The 18,522-nt window shown below is 45.3% G+C and overlaps 1 protein-coding gene and 1 long non-coding RNA gene across 5 annotated transcripts in view; both read left to right on the forward strand.

Moving 5' to 3' along the window:
* Positions 1-10,799, forward strand: part of LOC140848854 (uncharacterized) — a 49,359-nt gene extending 38,560 nt beyond the window's left edge. The window contains exons 2-4 of the long non-coding RNA XR_012130074.1: positions 6,832-6,991; positions 9,779-9,877; positions 10,597-10,799. This is a non-coding gene — a long non-coding RNA (uncharacterized lncRNA). The remainder of the gene's footprint in view (positions 1-6,831; positions 6,992-9,778; positions 9,878-10,596) is intronic.
* Positions 10,800-16,366: 5,567 nt separating this feature from the next.
* ARID1A (AT-rich interaction domain 1A) overlaps positions 16,367-18,522 on the forward strand; it is a 66,600-nt gene continuing 64,444 nt past the window's right edge. For all 4 annotated transcript variants that reach the window (XM_037017839.2, XM_037017840.2, XM_017661416.3 and 1 more), the window contains exon 1: positions 16,367-17,565. In XM_037017839.2, coding sequence (XP_036873734.1) covers positions 16,435-17,565 — 1,131 coding nt within the window. In that variant the 5' untranslated portion in view covers positions 16,367-16,434. The remainder of the gene's footprint in view (positions 17,566-18,522) is intronic.

An 18,522-nucleotide genomic window follows, 5' to 3' on the forward strand; every position in this document is an offset into this window, starting at 1 on the left:
TGCAGTACAGCCACCCCCATTTGTCCATTGTCTATGGTTACTGTTGCACTACAACAGTGGAGTTGATCATTGGGACAGAGACCTTATGTAGCACTCTCATTGCTCTTGACCTCTAAAGCATAAGAGATATACCATCTGGTTCTTCACAGAAAATGTTTGCCAAGCCCAGGTTAGAGGAATTAGACACTGATTTCCAAAAAGATGATAGTTGAAATGAGACATAGGAGTACTTCTGCTGAAGGGAGCAGCCTGAGACAAGGTATGAAGGGATATGTCATGTTATATTGGAGAGGAGTCTTTATTGGAGTAAGATTAACCCTCAATCATTTCAACTTACAACTATGGGAACTGAAGGAACAAGGCACTAATAGGAAAGCCTAAGACACACCACCAAGATGGCGCCACAGCTCACAGCGCAAATCCCCTCTTCCCCCTGCTGTCACAAAGGTCCAAAGCAAAGCTTTGAATGGTGAATTATTGACCTTATTAGCTCTTAGTTGAGCTGAGTTTTGGTCACAAGTGAGTTTTGGCACCAACTTTGATGGGTGGAGAGTCTAAAAAAGGAAGAACTCCTAGAATTTTGACCCTAGCATATCAATCAATATAAGATGCTTCATATCCTCTAGGTGAAAGAGTGATAGGTGCATGGAAGGCCAAGTAACAGACACTGAAAGTGTGAAAATCTGAGGGAATAAAAGTTCATAAAACAAACAGACAAACCCAAGGGTGTTGTTAACAGAGAATCATGAAATAGTATAGCTCACTGGGTAGAAGGAGGTTGGGCAGAAACTCTAATATAATAGTTCTAGAGATATGCATATATATATATGTATATATATAATTGTGACATAAAACTAACCTAAAGCAGAAGCAGAAAATGGAAGAAAAATATGAATTAGTTGATGGAAACAAGAATTGGTGTTTGTCACAATTAAAGGGGAAAGGGGAAGAAAAACTAAGTATTAAAGACTTCAAAAAGCTGCTATAAATATTAAAAAAGACCTCAGAAAAACACAGTTCTCATTGTCATTCATTAGGGGACTATGCCACTGATTGATAGAATTTTAGAATTTTTGGATGTCTCCTATGATTCAAGGCATCTCATATATCATCACAGAAGACCCTGTCCCCTTTAAGTTAGTATGAAACCTCTACATTTCTTCCAGTCACAGGTGTTTTGGGAACTTGCCCAAGATTTCTTCTTATTGAACTATTCCTTTAGTTTCCACCAAAGTCTCAACTCTATATTCTATTAAAGCAATATTTGCCTTTGCACTCTGGATGGAGGTATTCATATCCCAATGACCTAACATTTGGTCATTTAGCTTTGATCAGGTGATTTTAGATCCACTCTTATGGGACCCAACCCTGGCCTTTAAAACATTTGGCCTTTGGCCTCAGCAGGACTAGCTCAAGTCACTCAGAACCCCTCCATCAGAGGGAGAGTCTAGCAGCTGAAAAGAACCACTTCTACTTTATCTTCTAAAAATAATTGATGATTACAGAAGCAGCTGGTTGGTTACATTTATTTCCAGTAGGTCCATGGTCAAGTTGGCCACAATTACCAGAATATATGCTGAATCTGCTCTTATTACCTCTCAGCAATAGTACAAGGAAAGCAACTTGACTTAATAGAAAGGATGCAGACTTTGAGAGTAGCTTTCCAGGTCTGGGTACTAAAGGGAAGGAGGTGGGGAGAGGCGGGGAGATGGGCACACCTGGTCCTTAACCCTCCTCATTCATCCAAGGCACCCTGATCCCCTGTTCCTCGTTTCCCTCAAAACAAAGGCACTCAAAGTGTCTCTGACCCACTCCTGTCTGGCTGCTGCTGCTCCAGAGCAAGCTGGGCCAGATATGCTGACTGATTATACAATTGAGGTGAAGTCCCTGAGAAGGGCAAAGCAACAATATGAAAGGAATCCAAGTCCCCGATTGGCCAAGTGGAGCAGAGCTGCCTGCTGCCCAGGAGCTTCCAGACTGTCATTTGAGAGATAAACTTCTGTTTTCTATATTTTAAAAAGGAAAAAAGGAATGCAGGCTTTTGATTCAGGTTTGAATTTGAATTTCAGTTGTTACACTTAATACTCCTGTGACACTGGTTAAATCACTTAATGTCTATTAGCTTCAGTTTTCCACAAATGTAAAGTTGGGTTGTTATGTACTTTAAGCATTGTTCTAAATATAAGGCAGAAAATATATACACATGGCATATAGTGGAAACTCCATTTAAATAGTAGCTGTTACATTTTAAAAATTGAGGGTGTTAGTTTTAGCTTAAAAGTACACTTGGGCCTTTTTCCTTTCAGAAAAAAAAAAGTTGTATTTAGAAGGCTTCCTGTAATCTGTAAGAAGACCTTTAAATCTCACCAGGTTTCTAAGTTATTTAGGTTTTATTTATACCCATATTGAAATGACTAATGGTTTGAAATCAGGAATCAGGAGGAACTAAAAAGAACAGTTTAGAAACAAAGTGATAGAAAAAAAAATATCTGGCTGAACTGTGTTAGTAGAAAACTGCTATGACAGCACCTCAGTTTTTTACAGAAGGTAATTTATCTAACAATCTAGGCCCTCCGCAAGGGAACTGAGAATACAAGAGCAAGTGAAAAGGAACATTTAACTGCCTTTGAAAAGCCAATACTGTTCATTTATAGGAAAGACTCTCAGATTCAAGACCTATTTGCTCTTATTTTACATGTAATGCTAATAAACTTGGTTATCTGTTTTCCCTGGACACAGATTAGGAAGAGGACTGCCAAAGCCAGGTACCCAGGAAGTAGCAAGAGGTATTATCTAATAGCTTAGCAAAGGAGGGAGGAAAAAAACAAAGAAAATTATTAAAAGCACATAAAAGAACACAAAAACACACTAGCCTTGGATTATCTGGATATAGCTAAGAGCCTTATATATTTTAATATTTCCTAAAGATGCGTTACTTTACATTCTAGCTCTGAATGTTAATAATGACCAAGAAAATAAAAAGATTAAATTATATTGCTATATGTTTTAAGAAGGCAGGAATCTTTTTATTTAAAATAATATTTCATTAAAGGCAGATTTTAAAACATTTTGAACTTAAAGGGATTAGTTTCAATTTTTTAGAACACTAATTCAGGCTTTTCTCATTCTTCAAAGGTGTTAGATAAATGAAAGCTCTTCTAAATTGTAATAGCAAATAGTAAATACACACCTATTTCTGTTGATAGGTCTTCTAAATGTGTCTTTATATCTGGTTGGTTGTTTTTGACCCCCAAGCAGGAGAGAATAAATAATGCATTCCTTCTCAAGCTGACTAATAGTTAAAGTTTAACAAGCTCCCATTGCTATGTCCAGCCCTGCGAAAGACAACAGGAGTAGAAAATAGGAAAAGTATGTGACAACTTGCTCTGAGTTTCCAAAGATTAAAGGATGATCATACAAATAAACCCACATTGTAAATTACTTATACTGCTAAATAATATGAAACTATATAAGTTAACAAAGACTATATATGTGTGTGTGTGTGTGTATGCATGTGTGTATGAGTGATTTTTTTAGCAATGCCTAATGTAGATAAGTTATTGTCTAAGAATTCATTAATGTCATGAAGTCCATTAATGTTCTGGTTCTCATCTTTGGGATACCTCTGTGGCTCTCAGGGAGTTATGCAAAGGCCAAAGTAAGTTAAAGGCAGAAGGTTCTGCAAGGCTACCAGCCAGGACCACATGAGTCCATCTACTTTTCTTCTTTGCTGTCCAAGACAGCAAGGTCTTTCTCGTTTGCTTCACTCAGGGAGAGCAGGTCTCATCAACACACACTGTGAGAATCAACCAAGCACCTGACAGACCTATTAGGGCTTCAGTCTGCCTTATTTATCCTCTCCCACCTCCTACCCTGGAGCAAAGCCCCAAGAAAGCTGAAACATTGCCTGTACAGTGCAGGGCTGGCATGTAGAAGTATCCAAACATTTCTTGAATGAATATGATAGAGTGGCAGTGAGAGCTTGAGGTACCTAGAACCTTAATTTAGAAAGCCTTTCCCAGGAATAAGGGTATGACTTGGGGATATATGGGCTACTCAGGGAGTACAGGGTAGTATACAACCATCTGTAATGGAACTGCATGCCCCAAGATGAATTCAGACAAGGTCCCAAATCCAGCCATGAACATCTAGGGAAAGTGTTTTTGTTGTTTTGCTAGTTTTTCTTTGGGACTGATCATTTATGTTTCATAACAACAAAAAAAAGTGGCTTTGAATAACTTCACTTATTAAAGAAGTCTATCTTGATTTGGGGGAACAGCAAACCTTTCCCTTGTTTTGCTGTTCAGTAGGGCAGAATGTTTCGACTGACTCTCTTTTTTATAGAAGTAACTTAGCATACCCAAATTTCTAAGTATACAACTCGTGTGCTGCTGGAAGTGGCAAGGAGAAAACAATCCAGGTAGAAATGAACAGGGAGAGATGTTTAGGTTCCCTATTCTGTGACGAGCAACATAGGGAAATGAAAGTGAACTGAGGAGAGGAAGAGAAATGGTAGCTGAAGAAACAGCCGAGGGAATCAGGAAGAGAGATTGCAAAATCATGCTCCCCTTAGCTCCAAGCGCCCTCGCACTTGCTTCTTTCTCAGCCTTTTGGTTGTTTGAAGGTGCCAGGCATGCATTTCCACACAGCACACCCTCGACCTCTCCTGGTCACACTCTGTCATGAGTCACAACCTTGATTGCTGTGGAAACAGCAAAGAGCAGGGTTCTCAGGGAGGAAGACTAGTGCCTGACCCAGTGTCCACTACTTCAAGAAATGGGCATAAGGTGGCAGCACTGGTGGTGTGTGCAGGTGTTGTGGAGAGAAACTTGGCCAAGGGCCAGCTGTACTTGAGCTGCTAAATCCCAGGGAGAAGATGGCAAAAGGCAACTCTATTACAGACCTCCTTATTAGGGTAGTTAGTACTGGAAGGAGAAAGTTTTCTCCTATGGGGGCAGTGACACTTAGGAGCTCCACTGGGAGGAGTGGGTGATGGGGTCACATTGCCTGGCACCCACACATCTGTTGAAGGAATAACTGCTTCTTATGAGGAAGGATTAAGACAGATTGAGGAACAACATGGATGAATCTTGAAAACAAGGTAAGTGATTGAAAGATGCCAACCACAAAAGACTGTATAATTCCATTTACAGTTGACCCTTTAATAACACAGAGAGTAGGGGCGCTGAATCCTTGCACAGTCCAAAATCTGTGTCAAACTTTTGACTCCCCCAAAACTTAACTACTAATAGTCTTATTGACAGAAAGCCTTACCGATAACATAGTCAATTAACATATATTTTGTATGTTATATGTATTACATACTGTATTCTTAAAATAAAATAAGCTAGAGAAAATGTTTTTTTTTAATTGTCATGAACTTCCAAAAATATTTCCAGTATATTTATTGAAAAAATCTGCCTATAAGTGGATCCACACAGTTCAAATCCATGTTCCTCAAGGGTCAACTACATGTGAAATGTCCAGAATAGGCAAGTCTGTAGAGACAGAAAGGAGATTAGTGCCTAGGGCTTGAGGCTGGGGAGAATGGGATAACGACAAGGGTGTGAGGGATTTCTTTGTGGGGTGATGAAATGTTCTACAACTGATCTTGGTGATGGTTGCACAACCCTGAACAAGCTATTGTTCATTTTAATGGGTGAAGTGTAATTATATCTCAATAAGGCTGTTATTAAAGGCAAAAAAGAATGACTGATGAAAATTCGGTTAAAAACCAGAGGAAAGATTATAAGGTGAGTGCATTCTTAACTGTCCTCTTCCTCTGGTCCTGTGAATATGAGGGCTTCAGTAGAGGTGAGAGGCATCCGTTTTCCTGGAATTACCCAGATCTAAGACTGTGCCTCTGCAACTTAAATATGCATACAAATCACTGAGGGATCTCATCAAAATGCAGGTCCATTTCAGAAGGTCTGAACTGGGGCCTGAGATTATGCATTTCCAAGAAGCTCCTATGTGATCCTGAAGCTGCTAGTCCTGAAATCACATGTTGAATAGAGAGGCTCTAAGTGACCAAAGGAAATCGTATTTATTGTTCAGTTGGGATCAGTATTATGTTATCTCTGTACTGAAGTTAAGATACCAATTAAATATTTTTATTCTGACCTCAGAGTTGCTAGTGTATGTATATATATACTTATATATGTATATACCTCCTCTCACACACACATAGACACACATATGTATAAAATGCTTCTAATAACAGTTAATACTGGCACCTTGAAAAAGTACATTACTTATATTATGCGATTTATTATCCATTTTTATTGAAAAGCTCAGAATTTGGAATTTGTAAGAAAGCTGGGTTTGATTCCCAGCTCTATCATTTTCCAGTGTCATGGCCTTGGAGTACTTAATCTACCTGAGCTTCAGTTTCTTCATTTACAGAAGGAGATAATAATACTATCTCAGTACATTTTTTCAAGTACTAGAGACTACACATAATAGCTACTCGTGAGGATCCACCCTACTTTCCTTTTCATGTCTCTATTGCTCCATATGTTTTTAAAATCTCCTAAATCTTGAAACTTTGGTTGTGCAGGAGATACTTCTCTAAGATTATTTTTCTTCATCCATTTGAATTCATTTGGAATAATGCATAGATGTATGTTTGCTTTTTGGGGGAGACTGGTTCTGATATTAAGGTATTCAAAATAAAAGTTCAGAATATTCAAGAAGGAATTTTGGTCTCCTTGATTCTTAAGTGTGAAGTGGAAATAATTCAACAATGATTCTTATTTTTGTTGAAAAAATTTCAAACTGAGATACTTAATTTCATTTTAGGATCTCTGTTGTTTTCCTTTTCCTTTACAGGGACAGTGACCAAGTTCTAATACCTGCCTTTCAGGAAGCCTACAGAGGAGGCGATTTGGAAAACCCTGTCTTGGGACAGAGCTACTCTTCAGAAGCACCCCATGGAAGAGGGATTCCTGCTGCAGATGACGTGACGTCACAGGCGCACGCTGAGGCTGAGGTGAGGGCAGCTGCAGCGGCTTCCTTCTTGAGGCGCTTTGAGCTGGGAAGTCCATGGAATGCAGCCCTAGGGGATGCCTTGTTCCCCCATATAATACTTGAGCTATTCTCTGACTTAGAGATGCAAGATGCTGTCCAATATGTTGCTGTCCTTTTGTTTTTATATTCTTTCAACTTTTAGGCCAATGCTATCTCCTTGGTTTTCCTGGTTTCTGGAAGAAAATGTGGCAAATACAAATTGCAAAGACAAGTTCCTGGCATGCAGCATTAGTGAAATTTTTGTTTCTTCCTTTTTGTTTAATCATTCTTTTTACATTCTACACTTTTATAAATTTAACCTCTTGCCAACACCTTTCTATCACTGTGTACTCAGCATTACCTATATGAAGGCCTAAGCAGTATGGAGACTTAAGAATTTGCTATCTTCACCATTTGTTTTTTAAATTATAGAAGACCCTAATGATATCAACTGGTAAATGTTTAGAGTTTAGGGTAAACATCACTCCAACTTTTATAAATACTGTAATAAAAAAACAGTTTTGGAGATGCCATTCTTAAAAAACCTCTTTCATAAAGAATTCTGTTGAACAATATACAGATTGGAAAACAAGAGGTTATACCTGTTCAATGCAGCTTTGAATATATAGGATTTCTTCCATTAACTGTTCTGCTTTGTGTCACTGCTGTGTGAGGTACTCAAAAGGCTGAATTGGAGGCACCAGTCCCTGAAAGGGAGAATCAAGATCATGGAGTGGGGAAGTGCTAGCTGCTGGTTGGGGACTTCCCAGGTCACTAATTTTGAAACCCCCCACACACTGATCTGAAGATCAGATTCTTGTCTTCAATAGCAAGGATCAAAAGGTTGGAAGCCTGTGTTCTGTTTCCTCATCTAGCACCAGTGTTCTCTTGGACAGTTGCAATTAAGTGTACTCTAAGTTGGGCTTGTTCCTTCCTTTCTCGTCTGTCCAATTAAGGACATTATTTGATTTTGGTGCCTCTCAGCCATTCATTTTGGTAGACAGTTGTTTTTCTTGTTACAAAGACCAAAGACCCGTTCTAAACCCAGAGTCAGCCAAATAGGTAGAACAAATATCTCATCATGCCATGTAGCTGCCTTAGGAGTCCTGGCTTCTGATCTGCGTAAGAATCCCTGGTGTGAGCACTGTTACGTACAGGAGGCTGAGCTTTAAGGGCAGCCAGTGTGGCATAAGTTGTATCTTATGGACATTCTTGTGCCATTTAATCCAAATACAACTACTCAGTGTGAGAGCCTATGTGACAATGAGACAAAAGGAAAGAGAAGAGAGAGGAGAGGAGGGAGCAGGAGAGAAGTTATTTTAATTCTCTTCTCTCTAGGGGGGAAGAATCACTAAAATACAACCTGAGTGTAAGAGCATTAGTAATATTAATAATACTACCTTTGATAAGTCAGCCAATGATCTCAAAGCACTAACAGCCATTATTTTCATTGAACTCACCAAAATCTCTTTAAGGTCCCATAGGATGGGAATTGCCATGTCTTAAAATTTTCCTTGTTTCTCTTTTATCTTTATTCATCAACTTTCTTGGAAAGTGAGGAATCTTGACCTGAGTGCTAGGAGCTTACAAATTTTGAATGAAAAAGTCTTATATTATTTTGGAGATAAGTCTTTCCTCTTAGGTGGACATCAGCCTATGATGTACTTTATGGGAGGTACAAAGAAAGTGTACATACAATGTTGTATATCACAGCAGGGTAATTGTCAGAGAACTCTCATTTTATAGCAAATGGAATGAAAAGACTGATGTCCAAGATCAAAAAGTGGAAAATCCTAGAGTAATTTCTAAAATGACACAGTAAATAGAGAGTCATTTGGCTCATGGAGAACCACTGATCTGATGTTTCTGAGCACACACAGTCCATGTGGTTCGATTTATGAGTCTATTTGAAATCTCAATCATTACAGTTTGTAAATGGATATCCAATTTGGAAATCTGACTTAGAATGAAAGTCTGGGCATTTGTCTCAAATGTTTAAGTAGCTCTCAAATTGTAAACTCTTTGCCTTGACTCTTAGGTAAGTCATCCTCCTTTAATTCTTGTTTCCCCATTTCTCATCCCCCAAAGTCACTCACCTCCAAGAAGAACACCTCGAACAAAATTTGCATCTGTCTTTGTAGTACTCCATTCCTATAAATTCCTTCTCCATGTTTTTGTTCTGTGCCATTTAGCTTGGAAAATGGCAGTGTAATGTGTTTGGTATAACCCTAATCCTGGCCAGCATCTATCTGTGATTCCTTAAAAAAAAAAAAAGAAAAAGTGTGTGCATGTGTATTTGTTCTGGGGTTGAAAACAAAGAAGTAAAAACCTGAAATAAAATGGAAAACAAATGTTCCTTATGTCTCCATCTTTTTTAGTTGTTTACAAAATGCTTCTCCTGTTGTTCCTGTTAAATATTTCTAAAATTTTGGTATTACACAACAGAACAGGATGTCAGAAGAGTGTGTGTATGCATGCACATGTATGTAAAGGTGAGGGAGAGAGTATGTCAGATAGCATAGTGTATGCAATGGTGAAGCATTTACTACATTGATTAATGTTCAGTTAGCAGATCACTGAGGATATGAATCACTCACAGGCAGTCAAAAGGTGATGTCAGTGAATGGTTATAGCTCAGCATGACTACTCAAGCAAGGAATAAAGAAGTTTATAAATATGACTGTGAAATGATATTATTATTAGCAATAGTCATACTATTGATTTCTAGTTGAAAGAATAACATGCTCACCAGATTTCTGAACCTCAGCAGAAGACCTATTTTGGTGGATATTGGGTCAGAGCATTACATGCAACTCAAGGCTTGCTGAAGAAGGCATGTACATAGGGTAAAACTGCTTCATCATGAAAGGTGAGTATTCAAGGTGGATACTGCATGCTCTTGGTCTACAGTATTTGGTTAAATTAATAAAATGGTTTCTGTCTAACCTCTCCCTAGTCAGTTACAAATTGTGCTAATGATGGATCACTAAACATCCTAAGTAGCCAATCAGTTCGTGACCTCCTTACCTTTAAACTTCTTCTTAGAAAATATCTTTTTTTGAGGGCCACAAAGTACCTTAACTCTGCTATGATTCCATCCTGGAAACAGTGGCTACTAGTTCATTAAAAACAACAACAACAAAAAAAACAAAACAGAATAGGTGTGGTGTCAACTAGAATCTTTCTTTTCTAGATCACTCTGGACTTCCAAACTATAGCTTGGCTCAGGGGAAACCCACATTAGCCATGAACTCCAGTTTTTTCTGGAAAAGTGTCCATATTTTTAGGTAGCTGTGATTGATTGGGAAAAAAAAATAAATGAGCTCTTGGATTTTTTTCTGAGGCAAAATTTACATCCTGGTCTGGATGTTTGGGGCAAAAATAGTGTAGTGCCTAATGTTCTACAGCATTGTATACTCTTTTGTTTGTGTGTAGTTTGTGGATGGGCTCTATTAATGAAAACATGTAATGGTAGAGAAAAGTGTGTGTATATGTATGTTTCAGTGCTGTTTTTAAATGGCCTGTTGGGTGGGCTCAGTGAAGTGTTATGGTTATTTCTCCTTTGTCTCCTGTTCTCTCCTTCCACAGCAAGAGTGGAACAACACACTTGTTACACCGGCTCCAGCAGTCTCTGGATGGGTAGGCCAATTAAGAACCAACCCTCCTGGTCCCCAACACCTCTGCTCCTCTTGTGGCTTCTGAATCCAGGTTCAATGTTGTTAAATTTCAGAGCAGAAAGTGATAATTTGGAGAAGTATCAAAACCCACTGCAATTTTTCCTGGCAGCTTTCCCTTGGTGTCTTTGGTAAGTTCTGCATGTCATTGGAGTGACTACTACAGTATCCCACAGTTGACTTTTTTGCTTGTGCCACTTGCCTTTTATCTTTGGAAGAAGCCACTTTCTGTAGTGAATAGATGGGTTTAAACTCTATTAAAGCCAGTCAGAATTCTATCCCTTAGGGGCCATTCACTTCCTGTTAGATGCCAATAGGCTGTTCCTTTGGATTTTCTTTGATTCTTACATAAAAATCTTGGGATGATCATGCTGGAGTATTCTTTTGGGGTGGCTGTGTTGCAGGGAACAGGCATCACATTTGCTGTTTCAGCCTCCTTAGTCTGTTTCACAGGACTGCCTGCCTGCCTCTCTATTTTGTCAGCACTCATGGTGTTTTTCCTTCTCTTTCCTACAGAACTTGTGTTGGAGTAAAAAACTCCATTCCGATCCATTCCACAGTTGCTATGAGAAATTTCCCTACTCTATGACTCTTATTCCTATCTCAGTAAAATGGCAGTGTAAGTAAGTTTTGTATAATCAGGACTGAAAGAAATAACCACTTAGAATATTTTATATTCCTTCTGATTTCTTCTCTACCCCTCAACTTTAAAAAAATTGCCTTACAATCATTTTACATGTGTGAAGTTTTCCTAGATTGGTTTTAAAGAATAAAGCAAAGCAAAAGCAGCCTATATTGGTTTAATAGGGGAAGTCAAAGATAACAGACTTTTCCTGTTCCTGAACTGTAGCCTTCAGTATTAAGATTGTTGACCTTATCTTTCCTTGGTGATATCATTGGTGCTTAGCTCTCCAAATCTAAAAACAGTTTAGTGTAAAAGTACCAAATACAAAATTGTTAAGTTTCTCTTCTGATGGACTGACTATAAAGTGGGTTTCAAGCTTCTTTGCAAGTAGGTTTTTCATATACTATTTTTATATCAGTTGGTGAATACAAACCTTCACTGAGGCTCAATTGAAATGCCCAAATTCCTGATCTGCCCAGTGGTTTTATACAACTCCAGCCAGATTGATTTGTTTGCCTTTAAAATATTATTAGTAGTCTTACCTGTCTTCTCCAAAAGAATAGTCAGCAGGCTCACCTAGAGCTTGGTGAATAAGGTGAGATTGGTGAATAAGGAGAATGTGAGAGAGTTGGTACCTTTTTCCTAATGTTATGTTTTATGTTTTGTTTGAAACTTGCCACAAACCAGCCCAGCCCAGACCTTTATTTTATTTTTTATTTCAATTTTTTGGGAAGTGATAGTAAGGGTAATTCTTATTTCATATTGGTACAAAAAAAGCAAATTGATTTATGCCTAAGGGTATTTTTGCAGAGCTACACTTCTGGTGGAAAAAAAAAAAGCTCATTCAGAAATAAATATAAAATGTGTTCCTTATTATTCTGAAGTATTGGTGTCTCCGAACTGTTTATTTTAAAACTCTTACATGAGTGGCAAAGCATTTGGACAAATTTGTTGAGCGCCCACGAAGTCTGATGCCCTTGGGGTTGCTCTTTGGGATTCTTGATGTTGGGCAGGCACAGTTTTACCGCGAAGAGCTGCGGTGCGTCATTCAGACTCCATTCCATTTTTCTTCGAGGTGATCCAGTTCGTATCTTACAGCTCCCGTTTGGGAGCCGGTAATATAATGAATTGCCTTGACTCTTGCTTCAATCCACTTTCCTCGCTTAATATGCAGCCCAAAGTTTTGCAGCTCGCTGTCAGATGGTAGTGCTAGACTTTCACACTGCTCCCAAAGCCTCCGCTGGGGCTCTTTCTGAACACAGTTACAAACTTTAAGAAACAGTTCCAGACGGAAATCCATGCCAGGATTTGAACTCTACTTCTGGCTTCCGTCAACTGACATAGTTGCCCTTTTGCTCAAACTCGCCGCTCCAGTTCGCACTCGGGAGAGCTCCGCTGGGTGTCCGCTCCTTGCGGAGGGGACGCGTATGGAGGCCACCACTCGGCGCTCCTGCGATTGCCCGCGCCTCAGTTCAGAAAAAGAGGCAGACCTTCACTAGGGTCTCTGGGCTTAAAACATTTCTCCAAAAGGAGTGGGGAAAGGAAGGAGCCGAACCCGACCTTTTGTTTGTTGAATTTTGTGTTTCAGACACTTAGGGGAAGCAAATTGCGAGAGAGGAAGGGCTGCCTTCTCTGCAAACGTTTCCCTCTTAAACCCTCCAGGCCTCGGTTCCACATTTTGCAGTTGACTGCGTGGATTTTAATAGGTTGTTCCTTATTCTCGGGCCCAATCTATGCCCACTGTGCAACCGGATAAAATGAGAGTCCATCCTCTGCCATTTTCAGGCGGTTTGGCCTGGCAACCCAGTCCCCCTGCTTAGCTGCCGCAGCCGAAGGAGTTAAAGCGCACAGAAACTCCGTCTGATCCTCCGGGCCGGAGATCCAGTCCACGTTTGCCAAATACCGTGCGGTTGTGGTTGGTGATAAGAACTCTCCTGTGAGGCAGCAAGCGAGACTTTAGTCCGGTTTCCATGTCAACGATTCAGTCCATATTTGCCATCAGGCTGTTGGTGGCAGAGGCTCTTTCGTGAGGATATCGCTGTCCTAGTCCTAGTTTTCTAGTCTGCGCCGGGATTCCTGAACTGCCTGGGTATGGGGTTAAAAGGCAGGGGCCTTTAGGGGACAAAACTCCACCAAGGGTTGCACCCACAGCCCCAAACCTGGGTCTCGCAGCTCAGGCCAGCCACGTGCCCAGCTCCTCCCCTCCCCCCATTTCCCGCTGCCATTGCCCCTAGGGAAAGCTGATGGGCCAGTTTCTAAGTTCCCTTCAACTCGGCAGTCCTTGGGATAGTGGTGTGGGCCACTACAAGTAGGAGTGGAAGAGGACCCTAAAAGATTTGAGATTTAAAAAAAGCGGGAAAGGAGAGATCCCACATAACCTCCTCCAACCCAGGTGGATAGATTTTTGTGCACTTTTCATTATTGCTAGATAAAAATGGTGGTTGTTTTCAAAACAACATGCCCACGTGTTAGAAAGGGATTTTGGCACTTTCCTAATTCCACAGCCGTTGAGAAGAGGGTGAGAGGGCTTTCTTTGGAGACAAATTCATTCTGGCTTCCAGATTTTCACTGGGCTCCAGGTTTCCCATTACACCCCAGCTCTGAGGCAAATGGCAGGATAATTGCATGTAAAAAATTCCTCATTTGTGTGCAAGACTCAGGACTGTTTGCCAGCTCAGGGTCAGTTGATTAAACAGACAAGCTCCATTTATGAGGCAGCCTATAATTTGGTTTCTAGGACCTAATGCAGCGGGAGAGTGGTTGCCCCTGAGGATTGTGAGTGAAATGAGGGCATTGGCCCATTCCAGTCAGTCAGATCCTGGTAGGCCTGTTTGGTTCTTGGCTTGGGGAAGGAAAAAAAAAAAACAATAACAAAAAAGCCACCACCACTCTTAGATTAACAGGAAGGTTTTGCCTATTTAGTGTAAGATGCTCTTAAGTTTTCTTGGGGGTAGGAATGAGTTCAGGCTTTTGGAATTATTCGGTGACCAGTGGCATAGCCAGAACTGCAGGGGCCCACAGAATCTGGAAGTTCTAAGATAATGGTTCTGTAGCCATAATGTCTGCATTTATAAAATCTGAGAGGAAAAAGGCCGTAGTGCCTAGTGACTAAATTGGCCTGGACCTCTCCCAAAGCAGCCTTGGGCCTGTGTGGAGCTGGAATCCCCTCTGGCTTTTGTAGCAGCCTGTCATGTCAAAGCGTTTCAAGTTAGCGAAGGAAAAAGCTGCTGCTGGGATTTGGTGGGGTCTTATAGACCTGGAGTTTTCTATGAATGTCTCCAGTTCAGTTGGCATCTCTTAAAATGTACTGGTAAACTTTGAAGAATTGTTACACTGGAGAACAGAAAACAAATTTGGGTTACGTGTCTTCTAAGTAGCCTGTCAGACTGCCCCTTTTCTCTCTTTAAGGAGAAAATGGTTTCCTTCCCTTTGGCCATTCTTCGGTGGTTTCTTTGAATACTCAGGTTCTTTCACTCCCAGGAACCTCTTCTGTGGTCTGTTTACAGGTACTGCCATTGGAGAATGGGGCTATTTATTGGCCATTGTGGGCTAAACTTATTTAGCAGGAAAGATGGGGCTTGCAGTTGTCCTGCTAGAGGGGCTGTCATATGCCCCCAGAATAGTTTCCGTGGTGACCATTTTTAAGTCAGCCTGGAGATGACCAAACTCCACAGCTTTTTTTCTCAAACCCATTTTGATATTCCGATCCCATTGTTGGATATGGCACAACTTAGCCACTTTTTTTTTTTAAGGCTAAGTAGACAGGGTCAGCCTGGGAGACTACTATTTGTTAAAATCACCTTCCTCTGCCCTCTGACTTTGAGGGGGTAGTCCCCTCTCTTCTCTTTAAATCCTGTAAAATGGGGATAAGGGACCTCACGTCTCCAAAAGGACCTGCGAAAGAGGGCAGAGGAATGGGAAAACCGGTAAGTCTGAACAATGATCTGTCATTCCATTCGGTTTACAAAGGGGATAAAATGTAAGGCCCTGATCACTCACTGGGCTGGGTCTTTAGAGCTGGTTTGTAAAAGGCTTTGAAGAAGGAAAGTGCTCTAGAGGTGCTAAGTAGCAGCCAAGAGACCAGGCCCGCTGCCAGGGGGTCAGGCCTGGGCCGAGGCGCCCGTGGTCTCGGGCTCAGGCCAATTTTGCAGCCGCAAGTAAAGTTCACGCTTCCCGCTCCCCTCGGTGCGGCCTGGAGGAGACCGATAGGAACGCCAGGAGGAAGGCGGCGCAGGCTCCGCAGAGGCGCGAGCTCCGGGCCGGGTTTTCCCCGAAGCTTTCGGCGGCGGCGCTGCCCAGCGAAAGCGGCTGAGGGCCTGCCGCCGCCGCCGCGGCTCGTTCTCTCCCCTCCTTCTTTGTGAGGGGAAGGGAGCGAGTCCGTTCCACGGTCTGGGCCCGCTCCGCGCTCCGTTCCGGGTTTGCTAGGCAGCCGCGACGGCGCTGGGTAAAATGGCAGTGCTGAGCCTCGTGTCGGAGTGAGGGGGACTCGGAGGAGAGTGGGGCGCTCTTGCCGCTCAATCCGGCCGCCCTCCCGCTTGCCCGCTGCCGCGCAGCAGCCTCAGCCCGCGCCGCGGCCGGGAAGGGGAGGCAGAGCACCCGGCCCGGACCGCGTTCCGACTCTGCCTCCCGGCGCCCGGGCTGCTGCCGCGCGCCCTCCAGCCAGCCCGTCCCGGGTCCCCCCTCCCCCCGCTCCCTCCCTCCTCCCCGCCCCCTCCCCCTCGCCTCCCTCCCTCCTCCTTTCTCCGGCAGCAGAAAGCGGAGAGTCACAGCGGGGCCAGGCCCTGGGGAGCGGAGCCTCCACCGCCCCCCTCATTCCCAGGCAAGGGCTTGGGGGGAATGAGCCGGGAGAGCCGGGTCCCGAGCCTACAGAGCCGGGAGCAGCTGAGCCGCCGGCGCCTCGGCCGCCGCCGCCTCCTCCTCCTCCGCCGCCGCCAGCCCGGAGCCTGAGCCGGCGGGGCGGGGGGGAGAGGAGCGAGCGAGCGAGCGCAGCGCAGGAGCGGAGCCCCGCGAGGCCCGCCCGGGCGGGTGGGGAGGGCAGCCCGGGGGACTCGGCCCCGGGGCGGGGTGGGAGGGGGGGAGAAGACGAAGACAGGGCCGGGTCTCTCCGCGGACGAGACAGCGGGGATCATGGCCGCGCAGGTCGCCCCCGCCGCCGCCAGCAGCCTGGGCAACCCGCCGCCGCCGCCGCCCTCGGAGCTGAAGAAAGCGGAGCAGCAGCAGCGGGAGGAGGCGGGGGGCGAGGCAGCGGCCGAGCGCGGGGAAATGAAGGCAGCCGCCGGGCAGGAAAGCGAGGGCCCCGCCGTGGGGCCGCCGCAGCCGCTGGGAAAGGAGCTGCAGGACGGGGCCGAGAGCAATGGGGGTGGCGGCGGCGGCGGCGGAGCCGGCGGCGGCGGGCCCGGCGCGGAACCGGACCTGAAGAACTCGAACGGGAACGCGGGCCCTAGGCCCGCCCTGAACAATAACCTCACGGAGCCGCCCGGCGGCGGCGGCGGTGGCGGCAGCAGCGATGGGGTGGGGGCGCCTCCTCACTCAGCCGCGGCCGCCTTGCCGCCCCCAGCCTACGGCTTCGGGCAACCCTACGGCCGGAGCCCGTCTGCCGTCGCCGCCGCGGCGGCCGCCGTCTTCCACCAACAACATGGCGGACAACAAAGCCCTGGCCTGGCAGCGCTGCAGAGCGGCGGCGGCGGCGGGGGCCTGGAGCCCTACGCGGGGCCCCAGCAGAACTCGCACGACCACGGCTTCCCCAACCACCAGTACAACTCCTACTACCCCAACCGCAGCGCCTACCCCCCGCCTCCCCAAGCCTACGCGCTGAGCTCCCCGAGAGGTGGCACTCCCGGCTCCAGCGCGGCGGCTGCCGGCTCAAAGCCGCCTCCCTCCTCCAGCGCCTCCGCCTCCTCGTCGTCTTCGTCCTTCGCTCAACAGCGCTTCGGGGCCATGGGGGGAGGCGGCCCCTCAGCTGCCGGCGGGGGAACCCCCCAGCCCACCGCCACCCCCACCCTCAACCAACTGCTTACGTCGCCCAGCTCGGCCCGGGGCTACCAGGGCTACCCTGGGGGCGACTACGGCGGCGGGCCCCAGGACGGGGGCGCCAGCAAGGGCCCGGCGGACATGGCCTCGCAGTGCTGGGGGGCTGCGGCGGCGGCGGCGGCGGCGGCAGCAGCCGCCTCGGGAGGGGCCCAACAAAGGAGCCACCACGCGCCCATGAGCCCCGGGAGCAGCGGCGGCGGGGGTCAGCCGCTCGCCCGGACCCCGCAGGTACACAGCTGAGTGGGGAGGGGTCTGGGACGAGCGGGGTCCTGGGAGTGGGTGAAGGCTGCGGGGAGCAGGCCACAGCTGTGGGCTACCCCCAGTCCGGGGCCCCCACTGCTGGGGAGCTGCCATTGTCTGGTTCTTCTCTCTTAAAATGGCTGCCTGTCTGCCTTCTTCTCTCCTCCTTCAGCCTTTGTGTGGGGCTTTCCCTGAGGTGTCTGCTCCCCTTCTCCCTTGCCCTTGGTCCCTTCGAGCTGTGGGGGTCTCCAAGGGGCTGCGGGGCAGAGTGTGTGGGGAAGGGTCTGGTCCGGGGTGAGGGTTCTGGGGGCTCAGGTTAGGGGTGTAGGCAGTACTAGGAGCTAAGGAGTTGAGCGAACAGTTATTTGCTCACCTGCCGCTCCTCTCTGCCCCCTCTGTCTTCCTCTAGGCCTCCCCCATCTGTGCTTTGCAGGAGGGGCCCCTCGGGCTCGGGGGGACCTCGAGGGAGGGCAGGGGCCTGCTTGGTGGCGGATAGAGGCCGGCTGTGGTTCACCCAGAGCAGCCCGGGCCATCTCCTGCCTTAGTCTCCGTCGGCCTAGTGGCCTGGGCTTCTCCCTGGAAGTGCTGGTAAACAGCTGAGTGATTGGAGTAGTAAGTGCAGATTGCTTTGGTTTGGGATTTGAATTATGGAGGTAAAATCCTTCTGTCAAAGCCAGGAGACAGTTGGTCTTAGGTTGACATCCTATCTGTGATCTGATTGGCTCCCCATCTCCTGCTCTTGGCCATTTATAATTGCCTCTGATGTAATGGTACAACAATCCTGATGAGCTCATAAACTTTTACACTCTGCATTTCTGCCAGTGATAACCCAAACCATCGCTGCCACTATCTATATTTTATTCCAGAGCTGAAATTGGCTGTGACCTTGAGGAGGGAGGTTTAAGAAGCAATACTGTATCAACAGGAGCAAAGCCCCAGACAGGC

The sequence above is a fragment of the Manis javanica genome, chromosome 4 (assembly GCF_040802235.1).
Source record: "Manis javanica isolate MJ-LG chromosome 4, MJ_LKY, whole genome shotgun sequence".
Taxonomy (NCBI): Eukaryota; Metazoa; Chordata; class Mammalia; order Pholidota; family Manidae; genus Manis; species Manis javanica.